Raw genomic sequence first — 15547 nt, 5'->3', positions numbered from 1 at the left:
TTGCATATAAAGGACTGTAAACTACATGATTCACTGTTCTGAGAGCAATTTTATATCACAGCTACTGTACTTCTCAGGAAAAAGCCCATGTGTTTTGGGGTAATACTTATATCACAGTCCACAGTGATATCTATTGCTTCCAGATTCATTGTACCATAAGTATTAAGAAATCTAAACTAAAGTGTCTGATGATTTACACAGACAGATCTACTGGGTGGATTTTAAGGGGTTTTTATCCTTTTATAACAATGTTGAGTCTAGCCCTGTAGTTTTTTCTGTCTAATATTTCAACTGTTTTCTTCTGCTGCTTTTCTTTTTCCTGTCCCTTTCTTAAAAATAAAGTTATTATACATAAATCATAACCATATATATAAAACTTTTCCTTCTAATATGCAATAAAAATGCATGATTGGAGAAAGTGACTACACAAATTCTCTTCAGAATAACATTTTTTTTGCAAAAGTTGACATACCTTCACTTTAGAGTTTTCTATCAAATGCTGAGCCATTGATTTTATCAGAACTTCAAAGAAAAACCATGAATACTGCAGAGAAAAGAAAACATTCTGTAAAATTGCCGCACGCATTCAACAACTATTTCAATACAACTAGTTCCTGTTCTTCAGTTTTGATGAGATAAGAACATATAGTAAGAAGTACAGTTCAATATATACCTTAAGTAGCTTGTTGCTTGTAAGGAAGTCAGCAGATGGCTTTAAAATTGTTGTCATGGACTTTGTCAATTCTTCATGTACTGTCTTATATTCAGAAGCAACGTAGGGTTCTGCTTTATAAGCATACTTGGGGAGGAAAACCAGAATATAATATGAAACTATGACATAATAGGAAGCAATTGAATTTAAACAGATGCAACTAAATTTAAATATACTTTTTTTAAAGAAATAAAAAAGAAACATTTCATTTTTTACCTACCTTGACATAAGACCTCAGGTAGCTATCCAAGCCTTCTTCATGACACTGAGCAACAATATGGATAATAACCCTAAACAGACAGAAGACAGAAAGCACGTAAGCCTACAAAGAAAGCTATGATTGCAATAGCAAAAATGCTATTCAGTTACAGATTTATGTGATAGCCCAGTCATCACTTAAACTCCATGAAGCACTTGGAATTCTTTACCTTGTCACATTGACTGCAACCTCCTCTTGAGTTGCTCTAGTGAGAACTCTAAACAACTGATTTAGAACAGTCGGCAGGAAAGCTATCATCACATGACCTTCCATAGCATGAAGGCTCTAAAAGAAAGCAGTAATAGTGTCACTCCCTTGAAACAACAGCATTTGAATCACAAGTTCTGAAACAATAAATTTTAATGCAAGTCTGTTTCCAAAAATACATGCTGCTTGCACTATTTGGTGTTCATTACCTGAAATACAATTGCACAGGATGCAATTGAGAATAGTTTCCACCATGGATGTTTGGCAAATACTTTCTACATTTAGGTAAATTAGGGATAAAACTCAGCTTTATTAAGAAGATTTTCGAAGTAGTTATTTGTACTTTTCCATTCAAACGTATTCTAAGTAATATTTCAATGAAAAGACGACCTGTGTACACCACAACAAGCTGACACTGACACTCTGGTATGCTTTTGCTATTTTGTCCACCAATGCAGACATTCAGCCAACAGAAGTTCCACAAAAACATACAGATTGCTTACCTGTGATAAGTGCAATACTAGTTATACTAGTTACTGCAAAACAATAAAACTAACATGTTAAAAAATAGAATGAACTAAGATCCCTAACTATGTAATGCTGGAATTAGAGACAGTGAATTACTAACCACTCAACTTTTTCATGATATGCCTTTGCGTTCCATCACGTGCAAAAGATATTAAAGACATCACCACCCTGACATAAAAGACAGTGTATGACATTTCAGCCTACACTGGTTTTAGCCATAAAATTCCCTGGGGTTAAAGGGAGTTTGACAAACAAAAAAAAAATATTATTAAAAAAATGGTATATTTGCTGAACATGTGTACAGACAACACATTTCAAACTTTTCAGCCATCCAGTTTTAAGTAGCTGTCATGTCTTTGAATGTTTACCTGTACACACATCCACGCTATTCAGGACTCAAAACAGTCTTCCTTCCTACGTGATGTGTGAATTTTCTTGGAAACAGCAGTCATATGCTACAGTATCTTTTTTATAGGTCTTGAATATAGGAGTATTGGGTAGACATGGAAATGGAACTTCAGCTCATGATTTTGTCCAGGATGCAAATGTTTTTTGATAAAGGTGCTGTTCTAAGCAGGACTCGTAACCCGACTTCTGATGCCTTTGAGAACTCAATTACACTTAGATGGCCAGAAGTAGCTGTGCCCTTTGATCCCTCAGGTAGCAATGAAGGTAACTACAAGCAGATACCACAACTTATGAGATGCTAAGTGATGTTTGGGCTCATGAAACACGAAGGAGAGCTTACAAACATCTTGAGTCAGGCGAGTCTCAGAAAACCTTTAATTACAAGTGTCAGATGGTGCTTACACAAAATCCTGTTAGGGTGGGCAACAGCAGAACAGAGAATAAAACACTTGTCAGGTTCAGCAATTCAAGCTGCTCTGCCAGTAGCACGCTGACTTCGTGAAGGAAAGGAAGTCCTAGGTATTTAAACACGTCATTGCCATTATAGCATAGACATAACCAGGCTCAGTGCTAACGCCGTCTAATCGGGGACCATTTGGCACAATTACTGCTGCTGCTGCAGAAAGCAGAGGAAATAAGGATGGCTCCAGATCTAAAATTACCAAGGAATTTGAAACTGATATTTTAAGTGAGAAACACAGAGAAACAACATTTTATATCAAAATAAGAATGTCAGCAGCAGAAATGCCAGTGAGAGGCATCTCTAGTGACTCATTCCAAGCAACCACTGGGGGATGATGAAGTTCAGTTACAAGACTACTTGTTCTTTGCCTTACCCTTTTGATGTGAAGCTACCATTGCCAGAACCCTTCTAAGGGGTTGTATTATTGCCATGTGCTTTGCCAGCACCTTTTGGGATTGCAAAATTCCAGAATGATAAAGACTAATAGGAGACTGAGATTGTACCAACGTTGATCACAGAAGTCTCAGGGCAAGGAATAGTGCTCAGAGCTATGGTTTTGACATAACCAAGGTCACAAAGCAAGTCCAGCCTGTCAGAAGTATGCCACTTTGGACAGATAAGCTCTTACTTAAATGTCCTGAGTAGACAGTCCAGTTTTATTAATTGATAGTATTCAATTACAACAATAAACTTGGTTGTGCCTAAGAAAATCAGGGGTTACCTGTGATAGGTTATGTAGATTTTAAAGTGACTGAATTTTGGGCTTCATAGGAAAAATCTGGCCTATTTGGTTAAGAAAATCTTGTTGTGGCAACCCTGCACTCTATTGATCTAATCCTGAAAGAGAACTGTAGAAATGATAGCGATGATCCTCTAAGCAAAATTTTAGAAAATTTTGTCACCATTCCTTACCATTCCCATGTGAGCTCAATTTGACTCTGTTGACAAACTAAACCATTAGTGCTTTGAAATTATCACTCATAAGACTGACCAATACCGTCTCATTATTTCCTCATGCTTTCTCTTATATTGCAAATTTAAATTATCTAGTGCAGGAAGTATCTCTTTATTCATTTTATACTGCATATTCCATTAACAAGGCCTAAAAAATGTCTGAAGCTCCTAGGTTCTGCAAAAGTATAAATAAATAGTATTTGTTATTCACTGCCATTGTATACCTTAAGATATTTTACAAGATCAGTTCCTAGTGCACGCGCTCCAGACTCTGTTTTCTGACAGTACTGAAAAAAATTATGCAAGTGCTGGTCCTGTCAAAGACAAAAAGAACAACAAATTAAACAATATTTAACATCACTATCCGTAATAAAAACCAGAACACATTAAAAATACTTTACATAGAAATCCATATGTGTCCACAGATTCAATTTTCAAAAATAATTGAAGTGCACTACCCCAAAGACTAATTTAGTCTACATGGAACTGATTTCTTTTTTTAATCCACATGAGAAATTTCCAGTGATTTTTTAATACCTGTTATACAAAACACCACATATATTTTCTGAAAACCAACTGACATACATAAAATAGCATACTTAATATTAGTTATCTCAACTGATCATACGTATTTTAAGAGCAGCTATAATAGGACTCATTGCTTTGTAGACAGGCCAGTAAACAGCTTTCAGACAACTGAGACCTCTCATCTAACAGGAAAATTCAGGTTGGAATAGATGACAACGTTAGACAAAAGGCTCACGTTTTGAATAGCTTCCATTTAAGGTCTGCTGTTTTTCACAGCTGATGTGAAAGAGATATACCGTGCAGAGCGTCCAAGAGACAAAAAAGTAAGAGATCAGCATATTGAATTTAAGCAACTTCCCAAATAGTGTATATACATATATCAAACATACATTATTGCTAAAACTTTATCTAATTTAATTTGTTTTATAACTCACCTGTGTGTACACAGTTGACACCAGATGAGTCGATATTTTTAACAGCTGTTTGCCTCCATCTACCCATTTAATTTCAGGACCAGAATGCTGCACGCACACATGCAGAGGAAAAGTTAAATAACATAGTAGTATACCACAGTAAAACAGTTTGTTCACAGTACCACAAACAACAATTTTTTATTAAAAAAAAAAAGCTTTCAGACAACTGAGACCTCTCATCTAACAGGAAAATTCAGGTTGGAATAGATGACAACGTTAGACAAAAGGCTCACGTTTTGAATAGCTTCCATTTAAGGTCTGCTGTTTTTCACAGCTGATGTGAAAGAGATATACCGTGCAGAGCGTCCAAGAGACAAAAAAGTAAGAGATCAGCATATTGAATTTAAGCAACTTCCCAAATAGTGTATATACATATATCAAACATACATTATTGCTAAAACTTTATCTAATTTAATTTGTTTTATAACTCACCTGTGTGTACACAGTTGACACCAGATGAGTCGATATTTTTAACAGCTGTTTGCCTCCATCTACCCATTTAATTTCAGGACCAGAATGCTGCATGCACACATGCAGAGGAAAAGTTAAATAACGCAGTAGTATACCACAGTAAAACAATTTGTTCACAGTACCACAAACAACAATTTTTTTCAAAAGAAAAACAGGTTGAAGAAATGTGTGCAATGAATAAAGTCATAAAAAAATGGAAAATTATGCAGGCAATATTACCAAAAGCATTTATGAAGCTTAAATATTTTTTTTAATGGTTTTTCTTTTTTTTTTTTGAAGTCCCACAGTAGCTTTCTTACTGGCTAACAAAATTGCTTTTCTGTAAGTCACAGATTTCTTGTTTCCCCTACAACTCTGCACAGAAACTTCTGACTAAAGAGAAAGATCTAATTTTCAGAGAAAAATAACATATAGAATTTCCGCAGACACTGACACAGTTTAAACCTTAACATAGGTCACTGTTATGTGAAGCAGCCAGGACTTCCTTCCCATCTCATTTCCAAAGAACTGAGAATGGGAATGCTCAGCTGTCTACCCTGACAACCAGTTAGGGAGATAATTTACTGCTAGATATACAACTAGTCATATTGGTCCTAAACTTCTACCCACGGCTATGAGCAGAGACGAATAGCAGAGGCGTAAAGAATACACCTACAATGTGAAAAGATGAAAGACGTGAAGGAGACAATGGTTGGAAAGCTTACAGCTGAGTTTAGAGAAGACAAGGTAGTAGAATAGGAGGAGAGCAGCACGTCTTGCTGTTGATTTTAGGCCTCTTCCTCCAAAATGAGTCAATTTTGTCTCCGCGTTTCATTCTCAGTCAAATCTCCTATCACATTTAACATTTTTTATCTTCCTTTGTATCCTTTTTATTACTACAATTTTGCAAGCTTTCTGCTTTGAAAAATACAACCATAAATTTTACTAGTGAAGTATAAAGATCACAAAAATCAGATGTGAGAATAAGACTTTTTCAGGAATAAAGGACTTACTGAAAGGAGACAGCATGAAATGCTAAAAAAAATTTAGTAAAGGACTTCAGATTATTTGCATATCTTCATAAACTCAAAATAGTTTAATATATAGTTTTAAAATTACTGTAACTTCTAGTTAATTATTACCACACCAAAAAAAATGAAACAAACATTTCCTAAGTACATCAGCTAAATAATAACAGAAATAAGTACTTAACAATTTAAATGAAAAACTATTAGGTCAGGTTGATTCAAATTCTTGTAAAAGAATTTAGTCATAAGTTTTGTCTCTCATTTCTATCTGGGTTGGTTTGTTTCCCCTAGGTCAGATGTCTAACTTTTGCAAAGCGCCCCACTTCAACTATAAAAGAAAAAGTCATAAGTTTTGTCTCTCATTTCTATCTGGTTGGTTTGTTTCCTCTAGGTCAGATGTCTAACCTTTGCAAAGCGTCCCACTTCAACTATAAAAGAAAAGAAATTCTACTAGGAAATTACTTAAATCTTATCAGACTGGGAAATTACAACCAAACCTTCTCTCCACCTCTTTTTTTGAAAGATTAGAGCAATTTTATACAACATACCTTTCCAACCCCCGCTTCTTGGTAACTGAGATAGCCTGATGGAAGATTTGCTGACACTGGGATGTGTTGCTCATTGGTCACCACCCTTCCATCTTTTATTAGAGGAAGCCAAGAATACCCAACTATGGAACATGAAAGGCAAGTAATTTTAAATATGTTAGGAATCTTTACATAAACCCTTACGAAAGTCTTACTGTACACTTCTGATATGCAATTCATAAACCAGAAAATGTAAGGGCCAAATGATTTGAACTCAGTTGATTAGAAATAATTAAAAAGGCAAATAAATTGTCACTGAGGTCAGAAAAAACATACTTGATGTACATTCTAAAATAACATTAGAAACATTTAAATTAAAAGAAATTCTTAATGCAATTTTTCAGTCAGTTTAATGTAATTAGAAAGTATTATACAGATCACAAAAGCCACAGTTTACCAGATAAGCATACTTCATAAAATCTCCCCAGTAGTTACTGGAAGTAAAGCATTAGTGTACAAACCTTGTGTTTCGACAACATCTTTCTTCTTTGTACTCCCTTTGCTTGAATTATCACAGCTGACATGGTAGAAGGTGAACAACAAATGGTGCTTTTCATGTAACTGAGTGGGCAATTCTATTTTAATCTGAAAGGAAAAGAATCACAACCTTTGTAGATGTCTTTAGCTAGAGCAGTGATGTGCCTTACTGGTTGTGCACATTAAGAGCAATCCAGGTTATGTATTATTTGAAGCAAGATCAAGAATCACACACACGGAAGTTACAAAGTTCTACTTACAGGCAAAAGGGGGCTGAGGTGGTGGTCTGATTTAACTGAAATAGTTATCAAGAACTTCGCAATCCTCAAATCTTTTCTTGTATTTCTGAAACTTACATAATACACCAATAAAAGTTACCTCAGACAGGTAGCTTACCTCATCATAAAACTCGGGATTATGATGGTGGTGCAGAACAGCAGCAAACGCACTTCTAGTAAATACTGGTCCACCTGGCCTGCCATAGATACACTAATAATAGAAAAAAGGAAAAAAAGAACAAAAAACCCTGCTGTGATCCTTTTTCACTCTCAAGTTTAGAGCCTGTTTCACCCAGAATTTGAAATATTTTAATGTGTATTTAACTTGGTTCCTTTGCACAGACAGGGAACTACATGATCTGTAGTCTGCCTGCTGTGCAGTAGAGCTGACACTGGGATTTCACCTCAGGACTCCTATACATTTTTCTACTTCTTTTCTTCCAGGCATCTCTTATACACTGTGGTAGCTTGTAAACAAACACAGAGCTTAGCTCTGCAGTTGATCTAAAGCTTTACTGTTTTAACTTAAAGAACTCCTCTTGTAGAACAGGCATAAGCCACCCTGGTTCACAAGTTTATTCTCCGCATTTTTGTTGATACAAAGAAATTAAATCCTCTGAGGGTTCTTTAGTAATCTTTTATATTAAAAACAAGCAAGTCATCTAGAAGATACTTTTATGCCAAATGTAAAAGGAAGACAGAAAGCTGCCATCCCAAACTAGATCAATTAGTGCAATACTACTGTGTTACTTAGCTAACTGTCCACTATTTTCTTTTAGCAGTCACAAAAATCAAGAGACTAACCTTTAAAGGCAAAGAATCCTCTTCATCAGAATCCTTGAACTCAATGCATACTGCAATGTTTCTAGCCTAAAGAAGTATTTAAAAACAAAGCCACAAACACTTAATCGTAAGAATTGGAACAGAAACATAATATGCAAACAATCTTAACCAAACCTGAGAAAGAAGAATGTAGTTTTCCTGTACTCACCTTGGCAAAAGACTTTTGACTGTCATACTTCAAGTACTTTGGGTAAACATAAAGATGATTGTTGTAGATGGTGAAAGGCTGAGTGTGTTTTGGTATACAGGGAACAAATTCCTCTATTTCAAATGTTGTTAGTGTCTTGGTACTGCTTTCAAACTGTTTCATGGGAATGTACGATGAGTTAACATAATCTGAAAACACATTTAAAAACCAATAAAAAACTGAAGAGAAAAACCCTGAACACCCATTTAACTGTGTTTATTAATACTCACTTGGAAAATCTGGTGACACGTTATCAATTGTAACATCCAGATTTCCTAAAATAACAGGAAGTTTGGCCATCTTTTCAGGTCTATAGGAAGGAAAAAAACCTCAAAGTCAGGCTAAATGCAAAACTACCAGATGCCAGACAAAAGAGATAATAGGAAACAGAAGCAAAAGTAATATCCTGAAATAGGAGTATTAGAGCAAAGGTGGTTTGGGGGTGGATGACTGATCTAGTCTTGCTTTTTGCCTAAATTCACAGTTTTCCCCGTCTTTAAATTCTCAAAAAAAAAAAAAAAAAGCAAGGCTTTATTCACAAGAAAAGGTTAAGAAAAAAGCATGATGTTTTTCTTTCTTTAAATGAAAATGAAAAACTTTGTTAAAGATAGCTTTGTTTGGCATGTAATAACTTGCTATCATTTGCAGCAAAGAGAGGACCTATAAGTAGGCTTTTTAAACCTCAATGGTCAATGCTAAGCATTTATGGTAAATGGGGTAAACTTGGGGGAAAGTGAAGGGGGAGAAAAATCAGTGAGTTAACAAAAAGCATCTTCTAATCCTTTTTTCCTACCTCCTCCTTTTTCTAGAGTAATAACTCACCCTGCAAAATATTTACTATTCACTAGCCTACTATGAATTTTCTTAGATGTTATCATGTAGCTAATTCAGAAATAGGAACTGAAGTAGGAGTATTTTCCATGTTAAAACACCAGTGTAGAACCCTTTATAGTAAAGATAGCAACGTGATTTTTCTTAAATTATTGCAGAGGAAGCAGATGCAAAATTTTCCCCAAACACAAGCCCGTGGTGTGAAGCCAGCAACTTGTTCTGGTTGGAGCCTGGACTGCAATTCCAATAGCTAAGCCTTAGACATTACAATCTCTTTTACTAAAATTCCTGGGAAATACTGCATGATTCCACAAACGAGGTGCTGAAATAACCAAGCGCATTTCCTTAACTCACAAAGTAAAGTGATGTGGCAGGCTAATTTACTGTATTTGTTTCAGTTTCAAAAATATTATTTATGGCAAGGAGTATCAGTACGCAACAATTTCAAGGCCATGTAAACTTTAAGCAGCTTGCTAAAATGGAAACAAAATATCTATTACAAACCTCATCTCCTTATCAGATTTGGTAAGTAAATATAAAATAAAGAAACTATAGCCCAAGCCTTTTAGGGGTTCATATAAGCCTCATATGAATAGTGATTGTTGAAATTAATACAACTCCAGCCATACAACCATAACAGAAGTGGAAATGCCTCTGCGAAGCAGCAAAGACTGCTCTAATAAGGAGATTAAAACTAGTTTATTAATAGGGTCATCTGTCAGTGGGAGATTTGTGTGCCTTGCACCCAGACTGATGCAGTCTTCAGGAACACTTTGTAAGAAAGAATGACCAGTGTTCTGTTATTCAGGCATCCTGGGCCACGTACACTCCCAAAGAAGGTGGACTGGATACTGGCTTGAATCCCTTTCCCCAAGCACTAGCAGTCTCTTCCAAGGTCAGCGAACATATGATTTATGCTCATACTTGTTTTCCTTTGAGAAGCAGAAGAGTGTATTGTGCAAGCCTAATTCCTAACACGGAGCTACTTCAGGATATGGTGCTTACTGCATGTTAGACATGGCATAATACTTCAGTCCTGCTTGTAGCCCCCAAGTTCTGTAGCTTGTATGAAGGCCTTGATTATATTTATACAACTTCTATATTTGAAGCAAAGAACATATAAATATATATATCAAATGATTATATGCTCCACTTCAAGACTGTAACAAAAAACAGCGGGACTTGGGGGAGGTGTGTCAGGGTGTGGTTGGTTTGTTTTTGTTTTTTTAAAGGGAGGAAATTAGACTTACTTCCTGAAATCTGCTAACAATTTCAGCATATCTTCATTTGAAAGTTTATTACTGTCTTGTCTGAAGAGAGGAGAAAATCTTGCATTTTTGTCCAGGGTCCCTGTGGCATCTTTAAACAGCGTCCTGAAAGTCAAAATCTTGCTTTCAGCTGAGTTTATGAAAGTGTTGAAAGCGTTCAGGAAATTTCTTTACTACAAGATTAGAACATACCACACCATCCTTTATATTAAGCATTTAATACTCTTGTTGTTGTAGGCGAGTTTTAACATATGAATAGCTCAGTCTAACAAATCTAGTGTGAATGATTTCATTCTTAGTAAAATAAAAAATATTGAAAACAGAAAACAGTTGACAATATTCAATGGTTTGACTAATAATGAATGTTTATAACTTTTTTCCTACTACAAAGCTGAGTGTGAGGTTTTTTTCTCAGAAATCTTTGGTTAATTGAAAGTAAAACAAGAAATAATTTAAATAGCACATTAAGTTTTACAAGACGTGAGATACAGAAAATAATGTTAAAGAAAAGTTGGGAGAAAATACAGATGGACAAGATCTGTCCTTACCTAGCTGCCCAGGCAAAAGGCATTCTATATTGACCTAATCTCTGGCATGCCTGCTTAGCATTCTTCAAAACTTTCTGTGCAGCCTGCAAGGGACATAAGAAATAGCCACGTTTGAAAAGCTACATTTTTTGCACTGCTAGTACACAAGAAAAAAACACACATTGACATTGATATGAATCAAAAAATCTTCTTTAGAAGAATTATCCTAGGTATGTGAGTGAAAGACAAATGAAAAGACCTCTTACCAGTTCATTTCAGGTTAAACAGGTGTAATCCCAGAGAATAAGAACAGGAAAAAAAAGATCCAAACTAAGTGTTCAATTGTATAAAATCACAAACAAATGGATACCAGAAATGAACAGCTTAAGTTAATATACCCATGAATGTTCCTATTGGCTACTCCTGCAATACAGGGCAATACAAATCTAGCACTCAGCATCAAATTTGGGAACACTTGGGCTTACTTAACCTTCCCATGTGGCTCAGGCCCAAGACCACCAAAATCAGTAACTCAGGTCAGGTTTGTTTTAACTCAGTAACAGTCAGTGTACACACTTCAAAACCAGACTCTTAAAATACAAAGCTGCTGTTTTCCAAGGATAGTTGAAAAAAAAATCTCAAGTATTCCTGGAAAAGCAAATCAGTAGTCTGATCTATATTAAGACCAAGTGAAAAATACAGTTTTTTTTTTTTTTTACATGTAGCTTAGCCAGCATTAAATCTGTAAGAAAGAACGCTGTTCCTCTGCAGAGACTGAAAGTTAACCCTTCCTTTTTCCCTTTCACTAGCTGAAAACAGGAAGAATGTCAACAGTCACTTTTTCTCCTAGTATCCTGGTCCAACTATTTAAGCACAACTGTAAATCAACAAAATTAAAACTCTATTTCTTCAGCAACAAACAAGCAACAGCAACTTACAAAACTTCTTGTAGGTATGTTTCAGAAAACTTTAAAATATTATGTCATCCTAGACGCCTACAAACTTAAGATGTTTCAACAGTTTATTTCCAAAAGTGATTTGGAGTTCTATCAAGTTTGCAAAGCATTTTATACATAAAACCAGATGCTTAATGATTTCAATGCTTCCAAAGGAAAAAACCAGCAAGAGTACAGATAAAGTTACAGTAAACTATGGTCACCAAAAAGTGAAACAAGGAAAAGTAACTTACTAACTGAATTTCCTATAAAAGAACTAAGCTTTTGATTGATATCCATTAATTTGAAATTAACCTGTCCTGCCTCAGCATTTTTTATATGCCATGGAAGAAGATAACATACCTTTGAAGAATCTGAACTTTTCATATATGGATCAGCACAATGTGTAATACTTCCCTGCAGCACTTTTTCTATTCTAGCCACAAGGAAAATGTCAGTATGTGGACACGTGACTGAGAATATTCCCTAGAAATAAAACAAGAGAGAAATATAAAAGGATAATGCATACACATTTTACATCACTCAATAGAAAGCCATCTGAAGCATGTAAGAAAACTCTCTACTTGCACCCAAAATCCTACTAATTCTTTACGTTACTAATTCTTACCTGCTTTGGATATTGTAATACTGTTTCATGAATGTCTTGAACTCCGTGTAAGCTGTCACCACTGCCATTCACCATTTGTTGAGATGCACTGGGTATCATCTGTCTTACTGAGGCATGGTTCAAATCAACATGGAAATCTGCCGAAATCTTCCTGTTGTTTTTAATATCAAATAGTGATAATGTGACAAAGAAAGGTTCTACCTAGACACGTAAAAAAAAAAGAAGCAAATGTCATTGCTGGCATCTATATCACTGTAAAAATGTGTATGAAAGGAAGGTAAGTAACATTTTTATAAACAGTTACACACAGCCATCTCTCTAGATATTACTGACAAGATGTAAAAGAAAAATTCCACTTTCTACAACATAACAATAAGATTAGTAGAAAAATTACAATTTGTAGGATTTAGGCTCCCATTTTGACTTAAAGGAATAGAAAAAAAAACCCCACAATATAAGTTTCTCAATCACAGGAGAGAATTCCAGCCATTAAGAAGTTTCAAGAAAATATTGAAGACATTCATTACCATATTAACAGAAAATAATTAGATGAATTATTTACATTTGTTGTTGGTCCTTCTTCATTTTCTGCAACGCAGCTTTGCAAATTAAAAGCTAAATCGTTACACTTCACAAGAATTTTTTTTCCAAATTTCTCTTCAAATGGCTTCACTTCTGGTTCAATACCAGAAAAGTCAAGTTTCTTTAAAAAGAGAAAAGAAAGATTAAGGTAAGTTGTTTTTCCTCTCCAAAGGATCAACATAGAAGAAGGTAACATGCTTCCTTGTAAATAGTCTAACCTGTGCATCTGGATCCAGGGCAAAAAGTTTAACTCTGCTTTCACTTTTCAACTTGATCTCTGCTTCTCTGGTACTCTGTTCAAAATAAGAATAAAAGTCTTAATATCACACTATTAAATCAAAGTGGTTCTCAATTTCATTCTTTTTTCTGTGATGTTCAAAGCTTTACATGATTTCAATACATGCACTCTTCTCTCCCTAACCGAGCTTTGCAACTCCACAGTTTAAATTTCTCCATCACATTTGAGTAAAAAGTGAGAGAAGACTCTTCTCCTCTAAAGGCTTTTCCAGGCCTAGAAACACAAAAACACAGATCAGCAACATGGAACCTTCCAAGCTCATGGGAAGTATACTCGAGTGTAGCTCATGTAGCACTTTGCCTCCTTACACAGTAACTTTCATAATACTACTTTATTAAAAAAGAAAAAAAAAAAGTATGAATGTAGGTTAAAGCTCAGAACTATCCTAAGCCTCTAAGATTGCTCAGGAAACAACAGGTTACCTAAATTAAGAAACACCATCACAGCTTGCTCTCTTTTTTGTCTTTCTTGTTTGGTTTTTTTTTTTCTTTTCTTTTCTTGAGTTCTACTGCCAAAGAAGTGGTTTTCCTGTGGGTAGATGGAAAAACTAAAAAAACTTTCAAAAGATAAAACCCTCATACTGAAAAGTGACTTTGCAGAGCACACTGTACACTGATCCTGCCTGGGATTTATGGATACCTACCTATTGACAGTAAAGCAAGAGTAAAGTGGAACAAAATAGAATGCGAAAGCTGTTGGCATACATAGGTCACTTTTTCAAGAAAAGGTGTTATTTAAAGAGTGTTCTATGGCTTTTAAAGTCACAGAACATGAAATACACATATGCATGTGCCAAAATTACCCACGTAGGAGAACTGCCATGCCCAAAGTAGTAGCTGGCTAAACAAGGATACAAGGTATTATGTTACAGACAGGTGTCTATTTTTTGCACCAGCCTGCATAGCTTAAAAGAAGTTACTAACCCAGAATGCTCATCACTGACCATCAGCTGGAATTGATCTACTTTCTACATCTGCTTTGCTGGGATTGGAAGAAACACCTACTGTGTCTCAAGAAAAAGATAAAGACCAACCAAAAAACCATCAGCTCTAAGAGCTCGAAATCCAATTTTAGGTTGATAATAATGAAAAAGAATTTCACTTAACGCCTGCATTTCAGAAGAGGAACTTCTGAGATGTTACTTGAGAATAGATGCTCTAATGGATTTCATTTACTTCACACTTTGTTATCTTTATCACACATGAGAGAAAAGACAAGACCCTGTGGAAGACACGACCAGACACTTGATACCAGCAGAGTATTGGCAGATTTTGCTTGTTCAACAGCTGGTATGATTGAAAAATACTCAACTAAACTGTGAAGAAGTTTAAAGATGGTTTAAAGAAGGTTGCATGTATATTTTGGATAGGGAATAGTCAGTGGCAAGAACTGAAGAAGATGATGATCTACTCATAGCAGCAAGACAGAAACTGTTTCAGCTAAAGCACCTTGAGTAGTTTTAGATTCCTTGGTGTTTTGTGCACTAAAGACAATACGAAAATATGCATTTTTGGCTAACGGATTGGGGCAGTCGGTCAGAAGTCAGGAACTGAAAATGTACATAGTAATTGACTCCGTTTACAGCACAGCAGTGACTCTGTAATCCCATTTCCACATCTGTAAAACAGGGACAATGTTTTCCTACCTCAAGGAATACTGGGACCCATAGTGGTTAAAAGAGGTACTTAGGTACACTGGTCATGACAGTTGCATAGTTATTTAAAAAGGAGGTCATATTTATTTTCTCTGAAGATTAAAAACCAACAGAACCCCTACATTCACTGTGGGTACTTAAGTTACAGATAAAAGGAACATGAAGTAGGCAGGACAGACAGACTGAGATATATGTATGCACATCTGCATGTGCAGATGTGCATACATGTCCTGCATTTTGGTCACAACAACCCCAGGCAACGCTACAGACTTGGGGAAGAGTGGCTGGAAAGCTGCCCGGAAGAAAAGGACCTGGGGGTGTTGGTAGACAGCAGGCTTAACATGAGCCAGCAGTGTGCCCAGGTGGCCAATGGCATCCTGGCTCGTATCAAGAATAGCGTGGCCAGCAGGAGTAGGGAAGTCATCGTGCCTCTGTACTCGGC

At 35.7% G+C, this 15547-nt stretch overlaps 1 protein-coding gene across 8 annotated transcripts in view; it reads right to left on the bottom strand.

The window, feature by feature from the left end:
- The window catches only part of DOCK9 (dedicator of cytokinesis 9), a 112375-nt gene that overhangs the window by 53217 nt on the left and 43611 nt on the right, over positions 1-15547 (bottom strand). For all 8 annotated transcript variants that reach the window (XM_014944145.1, XM_014944140.1, XM_014944141.1 and 5 more), the window contains exons 10-27: positions 13372-13446; positions 13134-13274; positions 12572-12772; positions 12307-12429; positions 11030-11112; positions 10464-10586; positions 8613-8692; positions 8344-8531; positions 8157-8222; positions 7471-7563; positions 7059-7182; positions 6559-6680; positions 4965-5051; positions 3756-3845; positions 1141-1256; positions 933-1002; positions 674-799; positions 473-544 (exon numbers count right to left, since the gene is read on the bottom strand). In XM_014944145.1, coding sequence (XP_014799631.1) covers positions 473-544; positions 674-799; positions 933-1002; positions 1141-1256; positions 3756-3845; positions 4965-5051; positions 6559-6680; positions 7059-7182; positions 7471-7563; positions 8157-8222; positions 8344-8531; positions 8613-8692; positions 10464-10586; positions 11030-11112; positions 12307-12429; positions 12572-12772; positions 13134-13274; positions 13372-13446 — 1980 coding nt within the window. The remainder of the gene's footprint in view (positions 1-472; positions 545-673; positions 800-932; positions 1003-1140; positions 1257-3755; positions 3846-4964; positions 5052-6558; positions 6681-7058; positions 7183-7470; positions 7564-8156; positions 8223-8343; positions 8532-8612; positions 8693-10463; positions 10587-11029; positions 11113-12306; positions 12430-12571; positions 12773-13133; positions 13275-13371; positions 13447-15547) is intronic.

This window comes from Calidris pugnax, unplaced genomic scaffold (assembly GCF_001431845.1).
Source record: "Calidris pugnax isolate Ruff unplaced genomic scaffold, ASM143184v1 scaffold69, whole genome shotgun sequence".
Classification (NCBI taxonomy): domain Eukaryota; kingdom Metazoa; phylum Chordata; class Aves; order Charadriiformes; family Scolopacidae; genus Calidris; species Calidris pugnax.
This window is presented reverse-complemented; position numbering and strand designations above follow the sequence as displayed.